A 20370-nucleotide genomic window follows, 5' to 3' on the forward strand; every position below is an offset into this window, starting at 1 on the left:
TAGCAATTAAACCAAAGGAAAAACAGTTAATATGAAAGTAGCAGAGTACCATTCTAAGGGAGGACTGGAGGAGGCTACTTTCAAGTGTTGCCTATATACAAAACTACCAATTGCAATAATTAAAGAAGAAATCAATATAAAAACAAATTTAAAAAAAAACAGTTGCAATCATATATATATATATATATGTAGTTCAAATATTGCCACCCATACTAGCCATGAAAAAGAACAATAAGCATGTACACAGAAAGAGTACAAATTGCAATACCTCACCTACAACTGAATTGACTCTTCTTGAATGGCTCTTTCACTTCAAAGCAATCCACTCTGAACAAAATATTATGATATAAAGTTCAAGACATAATTAAGGAATCTTAATATAATAGGTCTATATAAAATACAAGAAAAGATTTGTATTTTATCAAAAGACACAAGCAAATATTATCCTTCTATTTCATTGTACATGATGGATTTCTTTATTTGAGTACGGAGAAAGATTACTCCCTTAACACCCCAGAAATGAATGCAACGCGCTTAATTTTTTTTTTTTTTTTTGAATCAAGAAAGGACTGTTATTGAAAACAACTCAAAGGAGTTGGGCACAATCGTGCTGTAGTACATCGATAATACAAGGAGGGGCATAATCGAACCAAACTTCTCCTATAGTAGCCTTAAAACCTAAAGCTGCTAGGCGGTGAGCCACTGACAGGACCCGCCCCGAATTTCACCCTGAAATCCGAAGTGGACCTGCGGGGCCCACCTTAGAAGAAATTTTGCCAAACAGAATCTGACAACCTAATGCTCTGATACCAACTGACAGGACCCGCCCCGAATTTCACCCTGAAATCCGAAGTGGACCTGCGGGGCCCACCTTAGAAGAAATTTTGCCAAAAATTAGGCAGAACTTCCCCTAAAGTGGACAACCCAAAACCTGTAGAAAGAGAATTTACACTTCTAAATCACCCATCCTTATTCTCCTGGAGCCACCCTGCTCCCCCAAACAACATCAACCAAAATCACAACACACAAATCTCGACTTAATAACCTTAATTCCGCAGGTAATCAGAGCAATTCTAATAGAAAGGTAAATGAGGAAAACCTAATTCAAGGCAATCGCGGAAGCCATACTGTTGACTATGCCTCGACTCCATGTACGCCCGACCTCAACTAATTTCTCCTGCACACTGGGCATTTGAAACCGAAGGGCCCAGGGGAAAGTACATAAAAACGTTAGCGTGAGTGGACAAAAATAAACAATTTAAAACCAAAAGTATTTTATACTTTCCCACATTTATTTCTTTAAAAATCCCGATGCATGCAACAATTTAAAGAAACACAACTTTAGTTCAGCTCAAGAAAACCGACTAGCCCCGCTAGCCACAACCAAGCAAAGAGGAAAGAACTCTGATACTCAAGAAAATAAGACCAGCCCCGCTGGTTAAGGGAATCGGACTAGACCCCGCTAGCCCAGCAATAATATAATGAGTAGGGGAAGATGATAGCCATACGAATAAGCCACTCAGGCTTGGGTGATAGCCTCCCAGGCTAAAGAACTCCCATAACTCCCGTAATATACCCTTACGCCACTAAGTGTAGCGATAGGATACTGGGCTACAGAATTACTGTCACAGAGACAGTAACCTGCGCCACAAAGGCGGAAGGGCTACGGTGATCCCATCACCGCGCCACAAAGGCGGAAAATCAATGCTAGCATGATAAAATCACCCCTCAGTATGGCACAGGGAAACATAACCGAAAACCAAGTAAATCCATAAATACATAAGGCTTCCCCAACTCTCGCAAATGAATTTCCAACGACGTGTCCCACACGCCAAGAGTATCATCATGATTCGAAACAAAACCAATTCCAAAATCATCATCGAGGCATTCCCAATGCCAAAACCGAAAGTCGATAAACAACCAAGAAATAATTCCATCGAAATCTCATTTCGAAAATCTTTCAGAGATCTCAAATCGGTGAATGAAAAATAAATATGAAATTCCGGAAATCACCTCGGAAAAGAATTCATTGAAAATCACAATATCAGAATTTCAAATAATAATTATAATCAATTTCTGAAAATCAATTCATATTCTCAAAAACAACTCATAAATCCAAATCCGAGCATAATAAGTTCATATCCGAAACTCATGAAAAATCAATGTCAAATTATAATCCAAGACAAAATATCATGCTCGATAAATAAAACGATAATTAAATAAACCAATAATTTCAAAATAAATGCATGCATCATTTACTTAAAAACAAAAGTCCACTCACAGTACTATTCCGACGATCACGTATACGAGTTCCTTCATCGAGCCAGGGCTCGGTACGACATCCTGTACACGATTATATTCCGTAAATAATTATTCAACAATTTAATATAATTCCTAAACTCAATTCCTCATAAATTACATCTCCCATTCTCCTCGGATTCAGCCCAAATTATACCACTAATACCAATTCGTTAATTTAAAGGTTCCAAGGCAGAACCGAGAGATATCCGACGGTCGGATTCTCGTAATTCGGTAATCGAAACCCTAAACTTCAGAAATTCATAATTAATTCCAAGTTTCTCCAAAAAAATTACCAAACTTCACATACAAGCTCTACATAATTTATAGGATTTAACTAGCTAAAAAAAAATAGAATTTAAATTACTGTTTAAAAGTCACCACTGTTCACGCATGGCACTGTTCATGCGCCGGCCAACTCCTCATCCGGCCACCAAATTTCAACCACATAATCATCTCAACATTCTAAGCATTTTTCATAACTGTGACCAAGTGAGAAAATACCTTGAAGTGCTCCAATTTTGCCGATGAACACAAACCCGAAAATCTCCAAACCCACAAATTTGGAAATCCTTCAAATTCACCTTCCAAACGTGGAAATTTCAGCTAGAAGTGTTGAGGGAAGATGATCAGTGACTCGAGGCGCTCCTAATAGAATCAATTTTCCCGCCGGAGATAGCCGAAAACTGGAGAATTTCACCGGAGAAGCAAATTGCTACAGTAACTATGATTGCATAAATTCGGGGTTTTCCGGCCAAATCACTGATACCCACTGATACCATCGTATAGAGGAGGAAGAGACGGTCCAAGGACAACTGGAATCACATCAATCGGACGCCGGACGGTGAAGAAATCGGAAAAAGAAAAAGGGAGGGCGACGCGGGGAAGAGGAAGAGGAGAGAGAGAGAGGGTCAGGGTAAGTTCTGAAATGGGAACTTACCTCGGTAAGTTTCCTTATATATAGAGAGTTACCATGAACAGTAAATTCACATTTTCACTTATAACTTTCACATATGAACTCCGATTTTTACGCACTACATATGCACGCGCTCGGTTTAACGTCCTTTACGACTTCCATGAAGAACATTTTCTCAAATTTTGACCCGAACAAAAAGTCAACTTTTAGGGCCACTAAAGTTGCTGAAAAAGAGTAAAAGTAAAACAAATTACCGTTTACTGTCCAAATGACTAGTAAACCGGTGAATTTGGGTTCGGGACGTTACAATCTCCCCTCCTTATAAAAATTTCGTCCTCGAAATTTCATATCGCCGAAATAGAAGTAGGACGCACATAACAATCCGAAATACAGCATTCTTCAAGAAGATAGTTCGTCGACTAAACAAAAATAACGATCATAGTGTATGAAAAAAAAATGTGCAAGCCTGCTCAAATCATGTAGAAATTAACTTTAGATCTAGTCCAAGAGTTGGCTAAATAAGATAAAGGAATCAACACACAAAAGGAATAGTCCTCAAGCTGAAATATGGCCAGTCATTGTAATCTGATTGATTTCCACCGTCTAAGGAGTAGACTTATTTCCAAACGTCACAGAGAGTCTTCATTAAGTGAGGAATGAAATCGTTAACTCCAACTGGTTCAATATACAACAATCTTAAAACTTAACAACTCTTCCTTAGATTAAACTTCCCTTTCAACCTCAAATCTAACTAACAAAACTCTGATGATCCCCCGCTACAAAAGCAATGAAAACATTCTAATAATCCAAAATCATCCACGTCCGAAGTCAAATCCCTTGCCTTGCTGAACCTTATAGCACCATAACCTCACACATACATAAATTTCGGTGTAAAAGAAAATTCATTTCAACGGTTGGCTCAGATGATACCTGGTAATGACGTCACAAACCACCTGTTAAAAGTATAGCATTCATAAGTTCCTCACAAAAGTCACTTAGTGACAATCCAACCCATTCACCATCAATATTGCGATAATCACCAGATGGTCGTTGCTAATCGACAATTCTAAAACAACAACTTCCTTAGCAACTACAAGGACAGCACTTCCTTCCTTGTTTGTTTGTGCTTAAATTCCTAATAGAAGATCGTTCACGTAAAGGTCCCTTAGTTGTCAAGCATAAAAAAGGTCAGCCTCGAATGAACCTATAAGTTCTTAATCAAGTAGGTTAAGGGGCCACTACACTTCCGCTGCGCTACTCTGATACCTGACTAAAATCATTGGTCCAGCCTTGAGATGACGCTGCGAGTTGACTGAGAAAACTCATTTGATAGCTACCTTACAAGCCACACATAAACACCTTCCTCAAAACTTTTTATAAGTACGGTAATGTGGAAAACTTTTTTAACTCAAATGTGTCTCAAGATCTCTACTAATTACCAATGCCTCCAATCAAAACTGTTAATATTTCTCACAAGTTAATACTCACTTGACTACCATGTCCTGTACCACGTCCTCAATAACCCAGTGCAAGCAAAAATTATAACTACTAGCTCAACGATTCAAATCCGGAAGAAAATGCATCACCCTCAAGTTGTTCTTAGCCGAGGTTACACTTCTTTAATAGTCATAAACCTGCAATCTGGTTGAATCCATGCCATTCCCGTTGATCTCTGTTGCCCTAAATGGTAATCTTAATTCGTATACCCAGGTAATTCTCACTACTGAGGGCACCACAAATTTTCTAAGTCTCTTCTCACTAAAAGATAATCCAACACGACTCAACCACATTACAATTTAGTATTTTAATGGTCAGATGGAACCTTGATAAAACTTAAGCCTAATCAATTAATTCAAACTCAACTCTTACTACCTGTTCAAGTCCTCTTACCGTTAATCAAGTGGTGACCGGTTATCACTCGTACCAACAGCTTCCTATACATTTCCAATTAAGGGTCACCAGGGTGGCAAAACTCGCTCAATTACTCCAACCACTAATATCAAATCACCAACAATTCCAAACTCCTCCAAACGTGACTGAGAAACCCGATGTTTGAAGCAACCTGTGAATGGTTCGATAAGTAAACAAGAGTGCATCGTGTTACGTGAGCGTAGAGCACCCCAAATACTGCAGAGAAGAAAATCGATTCGTGAATTAGGAAAAAGAGATATTGAAGCAACGACGTAATCCACAAATAGGAAAGAAATTCTTTCATAGTCCCCAAAAGACTTATCGAAGAATCCGTCAATGAATGCTACCAGAATCCCTAAACTTGTTGACTAGCGTCGCCCCGCGAGGAACACTACTACCAACCTTCACCATAACTTATAGATTTTAACTAAGATCATAACCATATCGTATAGTACTTCCACTTGAATTACTATGGACACCCCGTGGGGTCCCTACGACCATTTCTTGATCCCAAGTTCAACAATTTCGCCCAAATGGATATCCAATGACACTTAATAGTACCCTCATGCGCGACAAAACGATCGCAGCCGTCGTAAGACGATTCGAATGTCCTTGATTTCTGAAACCTTTCAAAACCTCAATACTCCCTTTTTTTTGCTTTTAATCGGTTCCAACTTCCAACTTTCGCTACATAGTTCATCCTCCGCTGACAAAAACACTAATTTTTTTAAGATGAAGGACACCCGTCCAACATCACGTATCACCTCCAGCGATACCAAGATCCGAAAGTGGTCCCACCACCCAACAATCAAATTCTAAGTTCAGACAAATAATTTCCAAACTCAACTCCAACATCTTGCCAAGTCATCGTACCTATAAATCCGTGATGGTGACCGAAACTCAATCATACCCACAACTTTCTATTCTTTCCAATCAAGGGTTACCATACGGTAGAAGGATCGGTCAAAGTGAGAATTATATCTCAAACAGCTTAACCCTATATCACCAGTAATGGCACCAAGGTAAAAAGATTAACTAAATTCCCCAAAACAATCCGTTAAATATATTCAACCCGAGCAACAAACAGTTTACTAAGACGACAAAACACCATTCATAAGATCTTTCCTCGAATAACATCATCATATCACACAAAACGATACCCGGATCCGATTTCGAACTAATCACTACAAAAATATATATCGTTATCAAACGTGTCACAATACATCTCACCCGATCTCAAAAATTTAGAACTCTGATCAAGCCTTAAAATAACTTCTGAGTCAACTAAGGGAACTCTCTCCCATGAAATATATCAAACTGTCAAGTAGCACAGCCCCACAAAGACACACACTCACGTACAATATTCTTAACAAAGAGTTGGTTCAAATCCTCTCCATTATTTACTGACCAAGATCAAACTCTATTGCAAAACTTTAAGTGTCCGTCTGCTTAAACTTAAAACACAAAACGGCTTCAAAACTCACTTAAGTCCATCTCCATACTCAATACGATCCAAAACTTAAGAAGACATATTCATAACTCAAAGAGGCAAAAATCAATTTCCTTTACTTGAACAAAACTATGTCCACCAGTCATGGTCAGGTCAACAGACCAAAGTGTCCAAAGAGGAAAATTCCAATCTGGTTTTCCTTGTAAATTGCAAGGTATCATTCCAAAATGATGCTCGCAACATCAACCACGTATACGTGACACATTCCTCGAAACTCGGTTCAAAGTCAGAACCACTATTACTATTAGTCCCACTTCAAAAACCATTTTGATTCTAGGTATTCGGAGACGACCCAAAGCTATAGTCGCTCATCACGGTCACTCAAACACATAATCGAACTCCGTTCACGCACCTTTAATCTTGCCCAACAACTTATTATCATCGAGGGAGAAACAACCACAACATTTCCTCGAATTACACATCGTAGCACAAATCGAAATTGTAGAGTAGTCTTACTCTACCATCAGTAGGGAAATGTGCAAAACATGCGAATAATCCGCTACGCAACGAAAACCCTAGGAGGTCGGCGTACAAGAGGCATAACACCTAAAGGAACACCATCTAAACATGTACCTTACACACTTAATGAGTACATCAGCACCGAAGAGTAAACGATGGGGAACCGCTGCAGTCGGGCCATCACTCGGGAGGTACTGTGTAACATTAAGCGTATAAGGTAACAAGATAGAAATGAGTCTACAGAATCTGACAACCTAATGCTCTGATACCAACTGACAGGACCCGCCCCGAATTTCACCCTGAAATCCGAAGTGGACATGCGGGGCCCACCTTAGAAGAAATTTTGCCAAAAATTAGGCAGAACTTCCCCTAAAGTGGACAACCCAAAACCTGTAGAAAGAGAATTTACACTTCTAAATCACCCATCCTTATTCTCCTGGAGCCACCCTGCTCCCCCAAACAACATCAACCAAAATCACAACACACAAATCTCGACTTAATAACCTTAATTCCGCAGGTAATCAGAGCAATTCTAATAGAAAGGTAAATGAGGAAAACCTAATTCAAGGCAATCGCGGAAGCCATACTGTTGACTATGCCTCGACTCCATGTACGCCCGACCTCAACTAATTTCTCCTGCACACTGGGCATTTGAAACCGAAGGGCCCAGGGGAAAGTACATAAAAACGTTAGCGTGAGTGGACAAAAATAAACAATTTAAAACCAAAAGTATTTTATACTTTCCCACATTTATTTCTTTAAAAATCCCGATGCATGCAACAATTTAAAGAAACACAACTTTAGTTCAGCTCAAGAAAACCGACTAGCCCCGCTAGCCACAACCAAGCAAAGAGGAAAGAACTCTGATACTCAAGAAAATAAGACCAGCCCCGCTGGTTAAGGGAATCGGACTAGACCCCGCTAGCCCAGCAATAATATAATGAGTAGGGGAAGATGATAGCCATACGAATAAGCCACTCAGGCTTGGGTGATAGCCTCCCAGGCTAAAGAACTCCCATAACTCCCGTAATATACCCTTACGCCACTAAGTGTAGCGATAGGATACTGGGCTACAGAATTACTGTCACAGAGACAGTAACCTGCGCCACAAAGGCGGAAGGGCTACGGTGATCCCATCACCGCGCCACAAAGGCGGAAAATCAATGCTAGCATGATAAAATCACCCCTCAGTATGGCACAGGGAAACATAACCGAAAACCAAGTAAATCCATAAATACATAAGGCTTCCCCAACTCTCGCAAATGAATTTCCAACGACGTGTCCCACACGCCAAGAGTATCATCATGATTCGAAACAAAACCAATTCCAAAATCATCATCGAGGCATTCCCAATGCCAAAACCGAAAGTCGATAAACAACCAAGAAATAATTCCATCGAAATCTCATTTCGAAAATCTTTCAGAGATCTCAAATCGGTGAATGAAAAATAAATATGAAATTCCGGAAATCACCTCGGAAAAGAATTCATTGAAAATCACAATATCAGAATTTCAAATAATAATTATAATCAATTTCTGAAAATCAATTCATATTCTCAAAAACAACTCATAAATCCAAATCCGAGCATAATAAGTTCATATCCGAAACTCATGAAAAATCAATGTCAAATTATAATCCAAGACAAAATATCATGCTCGATAAATAAAACGATAATTAAATAAACCAATAATTTCAAAATAAATGCATGCATCATTTACTTAAAAACAAAAGTCCACTCACAGTACTATTCCGACGATCACGTATACGAGTTCCTTCATCGAGCCAGGGCTCGGTACGACATCCTGTACACGATTATATTCCGTAAATAATTATTCAACAATTTAATATAATTCCTAAACTCAATTCCTCATAAATTACATCTCCCATTCTCCTCGGATTCAGCCCAAATTATACCACTAATACCAATTCGTTAATTTAAAGGTTCCAAGGCAGAACCGAGAGATATCCGACGGTCGGATTCTCGTAATTCGGTAATCGAAACCCTAAACTTCAGAAATTCATAATTAATTCCAAGTTTCTCCAAAAAAATTACCAAACTTCACATACAAGCTCTACATAATTTATAGGATTTAACTAGCTAAAAAAAAATAGAATTTAAATTACTGTTTAAAAGTCACCACTGTTCACGCATGGCACTGTTCATGCGCCGGCCAACTCCTCATCCGGCCACCAAATTTCAACCACATAATCATCTCAACATTCTAAGCATTTTTCATAACTGTGACCAAGTGAGAAAATACCTTGAAGTGCTCCAATTTTGCCGATGAACACAAACCCGAAAATCTCCAAACCCACAAATTTGGAAATCCTTCAAATTCACCTTCCAAACGTGGAAATTTCAGCTAGAAGTGTTGAGGGAAGATGATCAGTGACTCGAGGCGCTCCTAATAGAATCAATTTTCCCGCCGGAGATAGCCGAAAACTGGAGAATTTCACCGGAGAAGCAAATTGCTACAGTAACTATGATTGCATAAATTCGGGGTTTTCCGGCCAAATCACTGATACCCACTGATACCATCGTATAGAGGAGGAAGAGACGGTCCAAGGACAACTGGAATCACATCAATCGGACGCCGGACGGTGAAGAAATCGGAAAAAGAAAAAGGGAGGGCGACGCGGGGAAGAGGAAGAGGAGAGAGAGAGAGGGTCAGGGTAAGTTCTGAAATGGGAACTTACCTCGGTAAGTTTCCTTATATATAGAGAGTTACCATGAACAGTAAATTCACATTTTCACTTATAACTTTCACATATGAACTCCGATTTTTACGCACTACATATGCACGCGCTCGGTTTAACGTCCTTTACGACTTCCATGAAGAACATTTTCTCAAATTTTGACCCGAACAAAAAGTCAACTTTTAGGGCCACTAAAGTTGCTGAAAAAGAGTAAAAGTAAAACAAATTACCGTTTACTGTCCAAATGACTAGTAAACCGGTGAATTTGGGTTCGGGACGTTACAGCCACCGCATTACAGGTTCTCGGAGTATGACATATGGTCACCCCTTGCAGCCTACGCCACATTGCCTGAATATCATCCACTAGACCTCCATTAGCTAATAAAGCGTAATTCGTACAGTTTGCTTCGTAGACAGCTTCCATGCAATCACTTTCTATACACACATTTTGTATATCTAAGGAGGATAACAAATCCAAACTCGCCCTAATGGCTAGCAGCTCACACTGCTTTGGTGAAGCTGCATGGTCAACATGCAGCTTACTGAAAGCAGCTTTGAACTGACCTGTCGAGTCCCTCAATACTCCCCCGAGTCCACCCTGATGCTGATTTGGTAGGAAGGCGGCATCAACATTCAATTTGAAACCCTGCGTTGGTGGTTTCCACTTTGGCCGGACCGATCTTTGAGTGGATGTACCTGTTCCTCTGGATTTCTGGAACTCAGTGAGCCATGTAAAACAACCCAAAACCAAATCAGGAACAGATTGAGCCTTTCCTTCCCATAGCACATTGTTACGGTTTTTCCATAAAGCCCAAATAATCATCATGAGCTTCTCGAAGGTGTCAGGTTTGAGGTGTTGTGCTCTTTCAAGCATCCATTCCTTAAAACTCATATTAGGCAGCAAAGTGTGTTGGAGATTAAACGGAGGAGCAGAGAGTATTTGCATGGCTATGGGACACTTACAGAAGATATGATGGTTGTCCTCCATGTGAAAATGGCAAAGCAAACACTCCGTGCTGCCAGTATAGCCCTTCTTTGTTAACCGTTCCTTTGTAGACAAGAGGTTGTTGCAAGCTCTCCAGGTGCAAATACTCACCTTTCCTGGAACCTTTGCCTTCCAAAGCTTCTGCCAAAGCTCTTTAAAAGGATCTCCCTGCGACGTAGATGTGAGAACATTTTGGAGGACATGCGCTCTAGCTATCCAATAAGTAGATTTCACAGAATAAAAACCTTTCTTCTCTGGACTCCAGATGAGTCTATCGGAGCATGAGCGCCGTCCAAGTGGGATACACAAGATCTTCTCAGCTATGTCATGAGGAAATAGGGCATACACCGAGGCAGGAATCCATTCCCTTGTTTCCTTATTAATGAGATCAGCCACAACATGAAACTCTGTATGAGGTGGTTGTGGGAGGTGAACTGGCTGCTGCACTGGAAGCCACTTGTCATGCCAAATACTCACGGAAGTACCATCCCCAATTTTCCACTGAATCCCAGCTTTCAAAACTGGTCTACCACTAAGAATGCTTCTCCATGAGAAGGATGGCGAATCTCCCAAATCCGCTTCCCAAAACGAATTATTGGGAAAATATCGAGCTTTTAACAACCTGGCGATGAGTGATTGAGGATTGGTGACTAGCCTCCATCCTTGTTTGGCCAACATTGCCAGATTATATGCATACAGGTTCTTGAACCCCATACCACCTTCCTTCTTAGTTAAACACAACTTGTCCCAACTTCTCCAATGGATTTTTTTCTGCGCATCGGTGTCTCCCCAAAAGAAAGATGCACACAACTTATGGATATCATCACATAACCCTTGTGGTAGGAGATAACAGTTCATGGCATACAGTGGCATCGTTTGTGCCACGGCCTTGATTAAGATTTCCTTGCATGCACAACTCAAGATCTTTGCCTTCCAGTTAATAAGTTTCTTTGTTAATTTGTCCTTGATGTATGCAAAAATCGCCATCTTTGATTGGCCAACTCTCAAGGGTAAACCCAAATATCTGTCATGTTCATCCACTCTTTTAACAGCTACAATAGACGCAAGTCTGGTTTGTGTCTCCATGTCTACATTCTTACTGAATGCCATACTACTCTTCTGATAATTCACCTTTTGTCCTGAGGCACGTTCATAAGTGTCAAGAATTTCTTTAAACTTGTAGCACAGCAAGGAGTACAAATAGAAAGATGGTGTACCTTAGGCTTGCTGCTGCTAAAATAAAGTAGAACAGAATAGAAAGATTAATAACAAACATCATAATTATTGCCATTTCAATGCTTCTTGACAAACTCTACGATCCTAGAAATTAGAAATTAAACTCTGAATTTAGAAATACGTGCCTGGCTTCATTTCTGCCGCAAGAAAAAAAGCATGACCCATTCCGAGAGACTCAAAACTGCACACCCTGGTTAGCCTTCTTCACTCATAATATTCCACCTGAGCGTCCTTAAAGATGTCAATCGCCCCAATGAAAATAAGCACCAAAAACACATAAGAAGAAATATGATATCACTAAAAATAATAGTTCTAAGATCTAATTGAATAAGTAGGAAACTAATTAGCTGTCAGTTCTCGCTCTTTGATCGTCTTCTTCTTTTTTCTTCCTTCAGCCTATTTTCAGCCGCGGCTTATTACTCTTCTCCTGCCCCATTTTCTGTCTTCTCTCGTTTCCCCTCTTCACCTAAACTTAACCCACTAAAGAGTCTTCTTAACCCTAATCTTAAATGAATCTTAGCCATCCATCTAAAACAAACAATTTCAGCCATATAAATTGGTGTTGGCCAAAACAAAAGGAAAATAATAACTCTGATAAAAAAAAAAAGGAAAATAATTATGTAAAAAAATAAGGGGTTTTGTCCATTTACCCCATTTCTAGGGATTTTTTTCCCACTTACCCCATTAAGTTTTTTTAATTCTCTCTTACCCAATACACTCTAAGGAAGTCTTCCCTAATACCCCATTAAGATTTTTTTTTTGTTTTAAATTTTTTTTAATACCATTTTACCCCTCACCTCTTTGTTACTTAGAGAGAAAGATAGAGAAAATGGAAGAGAGAGAAACCATAGGAGACTTCGCCGGAGCCCGTCACCGGTCGCCGGAATCCGGTCACCGGCCGCCGGAATCCAGTCAACTTTCGCCGGAATCCAGTCACCGGCTGCCGCCCACCGGAATTTGCTGTAAATCTCACCGGAAAGTTTTTTGCCCCCAATAGACATCTATTGCCCCCTAATAGAGGGGCAATAGGTGTCTATTGCCCCCTAATAGACGTCTATTGGCCCCCAATAGACGACTGTCAGCCGTTTATTGCCCCCCAATAGACGTTTATCAACCATCTGTTGCCCCCCAATAGACGTCTATCAGCCATGTATTGACCCCCAATAGACGTCTATCAGCCATGTATTGCCCCCCAATAGACGTCTATTATCCTCTAATAGAACTTTCGGTTGCCATAATATGAACTAATCTATTGTCTCAATAGACGTCTATCAACCATCTATTGCCCCCCAATAGACGTCTATCAGCCATGTATTGCCCCTCAATATACGTCTATTGCCCCCCAATAGATGTCTATTGTCCCCTAATAGAACTTTCGGTTGCCAGAATATGAACTAATCTCCCTAAATTTAGACAAATAAAACTTTGTTTAAAGAAAAAAAATGAAGAAATTATATCAATTTAAAAACGTCTATTGCCCCCCAATAGGTGCCTATTGCTCCCCAATAGAATTCTTTTTCTTCATTTTTCTTTCTTTCCGGGCCTTCTGCCTCCACTTTTTCTCCAAATTTCTGTTTGAGGTGGAGGCAGAAAAAATTTCAAGGTTTTGTATTCGGATTCAAGGTTTTTAGCTTCTTGAATCAGGGTTTGGCTATTTGTTTCAGGGTTAGGGCTTCGCGCTGATAACGTGTTTTAGGAAAACTAAAATTGGGAGAGAATAGAGTCGTACTTTCATTGATAATAGGGGCCTCTTTATATAGAGGATTACAAACATAGAGATAGAGTTGTACATGGAAACATAATCGTACATTGATTGGATATCTCCTATGATTCTCCGAGAATATCTCTAATATAAACCTTATTTCAACTAGAGCAAGTAACCTCTAGTTTGGGCCAGACACATATTCTGGATTTACTTGAACAGAAATGACTTTTTGACGTTTTCATTGTTTCCTGAAAACAACTTGCCCTGCAATTAGAGAAAGTGATATATATATATATATTTTTTTTACTTTTAAGCACATAGATCCACAAACTCTTCTTCTCTCTTTTGATATTTCTCTCTTTCTTTCCCACAATTTCTATTGAGACTTATCCTCTCTTCTCATGATCTCATCTACTTTATCTGCTGTTTGAACTTTCTTCTTCCCCGTCTTTTTCAGTCAATTGAAACTTGCATAATCATGTAATAGAGAAGAATGAAGGATTTAGAAAATCCCTCTTTCACGTGTCAGATCTAATTTATACGGATGATTTAGGGTGAAAGCTTTGGTATTTTATGCTTCAATATAATTGGATTATCTCATGGGCAAGAGGAATTAACAACTAAGGTTGAGACATTTTATTGAATTATCTTTTTGAACTAAAGATTCAAGAGCTTGCAACTTCATATGATATATTTTATAAACAAAATTGAGGGATTTGATTCTTCTTGTTCAATCTCCTTCACAATACTCTGTTTCTTTTCTCATAACAACCAATAAATAATTCATAATCAATACAAACAAAATAGTCAATCTTTCATGATTACTGAGGAAAAACTAAACTAAGTGCTATAGATATGTTTTTTTTTTTTAAAGATAGATATGTTTTTAATATTTCAAGTTTTGAAATACTTGTACCGAACATGTATTTACATTTTAAAAACTTATAGTTTAATTCCCCATTTTCATTCTACAATCCAGTATTACAAAAATAGTTTCATAAAACGTTACAGGACACACCCAGGTTTCTGGTTTTCTTTTTCTTTGAAGGTCGGACTGGTCATTAATATTTCAAACATTCATATAAGAATTTGATCTTCTATGTTTCCACTTGGAGGGGTTTGTATTGTGTATGATTACTGAGGAAAAACTAAACTGAGTGCTATAGATATGTTTTTTTTTTTTTTAAGATAGATATGTTTTTAATATTTCAAGTTTTGAAATACTTGTACCGAACATGTATTTACATTTTAAAAACTTATAGTTTAATTCCCCATTTTCATTCTACAATCCAGTATTACAAAAATAGTTTCATAAAACGTTACAGGTCACACCCAGGTTTCTGGTTTTCTTTTTCTTTGAAGGCCGGACTGGTCATTAATATTTCAAACATTCATATGAGAATTTGATCTTCTATGTTTCCAGTTGGAGGGGTTTGTATTGTGTATAAGATTGAGAAACCATCGAACAAACTAAAATATTTATATGTATGCAATATGAAAATTAAAATTACAGCAAGCATGTGAAGGTCATCTTGATTGATTCAAGTTGGGATTGTGTTATATTGATCTCGATAAAAGGAACATAGAGGAAGAGGTCATGCTGAGAAGAATATAATTGCGAGATAGATAGAGAAGAAGATGAGAGGCTGAGGGAAAAAAAAAACAGTTGTGGGAGACGAATAGTAGTATTTTATTTTTTATTTTTAACAAAGTAATTTTGTATTCTTTTCTTGTTTTTTTTTTTTGTGACAATTGCAGAGACGAAAATGCCCCTCACATGCTAACCAAATTAATGGAGAAATTGGATGGAAAGTCTAAAATTTAACTATAGGGTGTAAATTGGCAACATTTAGAAAAGTGAGGGTGTAAATAATCAAAATTGAAATGTCAGGGGTTAATTTGGCTATTTTTCCTACCACATATGCCTTCTTATCTTGCCTATTTGTTCTAAGAGTTGAGAGGTAATTTTGGGTTTTGAAATGACACAAACACAATAGAGGGGCAAATAGCAAAAGAGAGAGAGGGTTTAATTATAATTAGAGGGCGTCTATTCATACTTCTACATTTGATATGTGGACCTCCCTGGTTTTTTGAAAATTTTAAAATCCTGATTTACCCTTTACAAAGTCTAAACAACAGGGAGAAAAAAAAAAAGAAAAAAAAGATTAACCATGGCTATCCGCATCTCATCCTCTACCTTCAGCAATTCATCTATTCATCTCAACAACCACAACCAATCATTCCATCTCCCAATGCAACTATCTATTATATTCATCTGTTTGATAAAAATATATATTATTGATGGATTTAGTATGATTTCTATAGGCAAATAAAAAAAATCATGAATCCAATTGAATGAACAATTATCTATGATAATTTTCAACTCTTATTTTCATGATACCCTTCTAGTCTTAAACGTAAATACAAGAACTGATTGTTCATAAGAAGTTGTCGTTTTTGACGAACAACCAAAAACCATTTTTACTAACTGGTGAAGTTTTACAAGCTATGTCTCATTGGGTGATAGCTACTAGTGGCATAGTGTAAAGTGGCATGGCCTGGTGCATGTCTCGCCAATTGTAGTGAAGGGGCTCTAATGAAAGATGTGGAGAGGAAGATGGCTGGATTGGGAAGGTGGGAAGAGAACAAGTATGGAGAAAAAAAATGAGGGGCAAATTTGGAACTTTAATGTGTAAAATATGTAGAGGAGGTGTAAATAATAATTTAAAAGGTATGAATAGAACCACCATTATAATTAATCATAAAAAAAGTCACATTGTTGATCGAGGAAAATCCAATAAATTTTCATGAGGAAGACTATCTTTCATATGATTAGATTTCAAATCATATCAGCTAACACCAACTACCAATGAATTTTCATCAAAAGGTGTATCTTTCATTTTTGTAGAAGCCCATTTAACTAATCATTTTATATTTAATAATATTAATTACTAATTAGAGCCTAAGTAATATGTTAAAAAACTAGAGCCATATGATGATATCAATGATTAAAATAATGTCATGTAACATGTAAAATAAAACATCAATACATAATATGTACCATAGAATTTTCTGCTTTTGAAAGTTGAAACTCCATTATGCGAAGAAAATTGGATGAAGTAGGTATTTCTAATGGTTGGGCCTCAAATTTGTAGGATGTTATTTTGTAGGTCTCAAACTTGAATATGAGGTTTGGAACTCAATTTTGTAGGACTTTTATTCCAAACAAAAGGGAATAATTTTGGTGAGTCCGAATAAATTTGGACCCGGCTCACTTTGGTTCCAAATTTTGGACCCGGATTCGAGTCCTGGATCTACGTGATGGATTCTTCTTCAGTTCTTCTATAATGGGCCGATAATGGATTTTAAATATGGTTTTGGGTTTGGGGATCAAATTTCTGCTTGAGCACATTCCAAAGTCCAGTCTCAAATTCATTTTTTATCTAATTTTTTTTTTTTTTGAATAAATCTAATTATTATTATCTGTTCTGGAAAAGATATGTTTTTTTTTTGGGTGAGTTGGGGAAGGTAAAGAAGTGCTTCAGCCAATATATCACAATCATTTATGGATAACAATCATGTATACATTAGTTGATGAAAATCAGAATTTGAGCCACTCAGACCCATCTATGAAGGTAAGGGAAATAAAAGGCTTTGCTTCCTCATCAGTGAGTTCCCTAGACCACGATACCCTCCCTGCATACTGAGCCCCAGGTCCTGTGCACTTGTATTGCCCATAAAACACAGTCCTGCACAAACACAAAGACCTAAATTAACAAACAATATCATCATTGCAAAAGCTTCATGCGCATGGTCACTAAGGCCAAAGTGAAACTGCCAAAGCAAAACCAGAACTGGGTGAGGTAGGAGGAGGAGTAGGTAGGTGGCTTGTATATGCAGCACCAGGCTTATATGTAGGTGCTGGCGTGGCTGTGCTTATAATATGCTAGCATGAATGAGGTAATGCTTGAGTTGGTAGAGAGGGTTTTTATATCTATGCACTTCTTGAATGTGTGGTGCTGTGGTGCACTACACGTAGGTTTTGCAGAGGGAAAGTGCTAGATGACATATAGTCATATAGACATGGTTTTAGGTCGTCTTTGTGAACCGCCCATTTTGTTTTCAAAAGGCCTAAAGTGGCCTCGGCATGCTTGTATTGGAAGGGTAGAGGGCCTATAGGTGATTCATGTGGCTAAATGGGTCATTTTCACTTTTAAGCTGCAGTGACGATAACTTCTAAAAAACGAAAATTTTACACTTAATTATGTGTCGAGATTGTGCTTATGTTTAAAACTAAATCAATTTGAACGCTCGAAATTCATATGAGAGCAAACGTAAATTTTGACTTTTAGAGTGTAGAGTGAAAGTTAGCTGTGAATAAAGTACTCGATAAAATGCTTCTAAGAGTCTAGATTCAAAAAGTTTGATATAAAGTTCTAAAGCAATGTCGTTTTGAGCATAAACACATACAATGCATAACAAGATAGGGAGAGAGAGAGAGTTGCGTACATTTCACGATTAGGGTCACCCCAGTTGTACCAGCCCTTGGGCATGATAATGTTGTCCATATAAGTGTAGGCAAAGACTACCCTAGAAAAAGGTCCCCAAGCCCTTCCAAGATAGAGAGCTCCTGAACCCGTGACCTTACAGTTGACAAACGAGAACCCCGTCTCCTCCAGTAAACTGCTCCTCCCTTGCGCCGTTAATGCCCCTATGCTTGTTGCTATTGCATGCACGTGACATCCCTGCACCACATTCGCACACTTACATGTGAGTGATAGAGCTTGTGATCGAGACCGGAATCTGGAACACTAGGATTAATACGACACGACACAAGACACCAATCGATCAAGAACATGCTTATGCATATGCATGGCCCTAACTTCACTTCATTGTCAAAGAACAAAGTAAATATTCACAATGGCTTGCTCGAATCCGATAAATTTTAGTAGTGTGTACGACGATCTGTTGTTTGAATTTAGCTCCTGTCTAAAATACGAGAATTAGACCGTATTATTTTATAAAACTAAACTTGATTATATGTCAAGCAACAATTCATTGTCATTTAATTACGTACATCTATCACGTAATTTTTTTTTTCTCTAAAAATAAAATAAAATTACGTGACAGATACGATGTATAGAATCGATGATCACCACACGATTAAAAATCTACTTAAACAAATTATGCTTGATTAGAAGGTGAAAAGTGAATTAAATTACCTCAAACAGAGAGAGACCATTTCCGAAGATGAAATCAACAGAACCTTCAATGTAACAATCTTTGTAATAATGCCTTCCCAAATGGTCGTACAATGTGTCCTGTGCTCCCAAAAATCTACACCCTAAGAAGGCTGCTGTATCTCCCGATATTCTAAACGCCACTGCCTGCTTTCCGATTGCTCCTGGAGCCGGTACCGGCGTGGTGTTCTGCACATAATCACACAATTACACCGGCGATCCAATACTAATTGATACTGATGAGTCCATAAAGCACATTACGTACCTTGAAAGTAATGTTCCTGGCAATGAAATAAGGTGAATTCACAGCAAAAGTTGCAGAATTATAAGTCCCCATCGGTTGTTTTTTCGGACCTGAAGGTGTTTGAGCTGTGTCTCCCCATTGAACTATTGTCTTGTCCGCCCCTGCTCCTTCTATGGTTATAAACGATTTCAATGGCGGTATATTCACCTTTTCCCTGCAAAACAAAATTTACCATTTCACAACTTGATCAATTACTGCATAGTTAAATGAAAGAAACAAAAGATCGTACAATTTTGTCGAGCAACAGATGATGAAAGAGTTGAAAAACAGAGCATTTCTAACAGTCAAAGGCAGAGACAAACACCAACTCCCACAAGGAAGAAGACACGGAATTACTCACTTGTAGACACCTGCATGGACCTTGATGACGACTCTGACGAGATTGATGAACGGAAGAGAATCAATGGCGTCCTGAATTTTTGTGAAGTCTCCCCGTGAAGGGTTCTTAGCCACATTGAGTGTGTAAGAGGGGAAGAGCTTGTTTTTCGCGTTCTTATAAACCGAGTGTTTGAGTCTCCCAACAAACTTGACCCACTTCATGAATTGTTGCTCCGAGAATTGGGCTCGGGTCATGTTCTTGGCCAGGTGTACTTTTCCGGCGGAGTTTCCCGGCCGAATTGCCTTGGTGTGACATAAGGTCTGTGTTGAGTTTAGGACAAGAAGAAGAAGAGTAGCATAGAAAATGCTTTGGAATAATGTTGGCATTTTAAGTAAGTGAATAGAGAATGAGAAGAAGAGTATGTTATTAGCTTGGAAATTCCAAGCTATAATATAGAAAATGACTCGTCCAACTCGGTGTTTGGTTTATATACAAGTTTTTTGGTGGATTCGGTTTAGGTGGAAAGTGAAGTGATGCTGAGATGGTTCTGAAATGGAGAATCAAAGCAGTCACGGGTGGCTTTCTTCTTCTATATGTTATACATGTGAGAGTAGAACCAAACAATCTAAGCCACAAGGAGAGGACAGGTTGAGCTTTTGTGAGCTTATAATAAAAATAATCGTCGGTTAAAATTGTAGTTGTTTGCACTTTTTTGTTGGGGTTTGTTTGGTGGTGCCCGTGAAGTGTCTCTCTTTCTGTTTGTGTCTGTGAATATATTCTTCCACGGAGT

General features: G+C 38.4%; 1 protein-coding gene and 2 long non-coding RNA genes across 3 annotated transcripts; all 3 read right to left on the reverse strand.

Moving 5' to 3' along the window:
* Nucleotides 1–338: 338 nt before the first annotated feature.
* On the reverse strand, nucleotides 339–3334 carry LOC133727041 (uncharacterized). The gene is made up of 3 exons (XR_009854988.1): nucleotides 2803–3334; nucleotides 2282–2343; nucleotides 339–1184 (listed from the first exon to the last, which is right to left on the reverse strand). It is a non-coding gene; the product is annotated as an uncharacterized LOC133727041 (long non-coding RNA).
* A 3848-nt stretch (nucleotides 3335–7182) lies between these two features.
* LOC133727207 (uncharacterized) lies at nucleotides 7183–9865 on the reverse strand. The gene is made up of 3 exons (XR_009855054.1): nucleotides 9356–9865; nucleotides 8835–8896; nucleotides 7183–7737 (listed from the first exon to the last, which is right to left on the reverse strand). It is a non-coding gene; the product is annotated as an uncharacterized LOC133727207 (long non-coding RNA).
* A 7363-nt stretch (nucleotides 9866–17228) lies between these two features.
* LOC133727042 (probable pectinesterase 53) lies at nucleotides 17229–20129 on the reverse strand. The gene is made up of 5 exons (XM_062154669.1): nucleotides 19602–20129; nucleotides 19223–19415; nucleotides 18940–19146; nucleotides 18227–18462; nucleotides 17229–17466 (listed from the first exon to the last, which is right to left on the reverse strand). Exons 1-5 carry the CDS (start codon nucleotides 19964–19966, stop codon nucleotides 17319–17321), a joined length of 1149 nt encoding a protein of 382 aa, XP_062010653.1. The 5' UTR covers nucleotides 19967–20129; the 3' UTR covers nucleotides 17229–17318.
* Nucleotides 20130–20370: the final 241 nt, after the last annotated feature.

This window comes from Rosa rugosa, chromosome 1 (assembly GCF_958449725.1).
Source record: "Rosa rugosa chromosome 1, drRosRugo1.1, whole genome shotgun sequence".
In the NCBI taxonomy this organism is placed as follows: Eukaryota; Viridiplantae; Streptophyta; class Magnoliopsida; order Rosales; family Rosaceae; genus Rosa; species Rosa rugosa.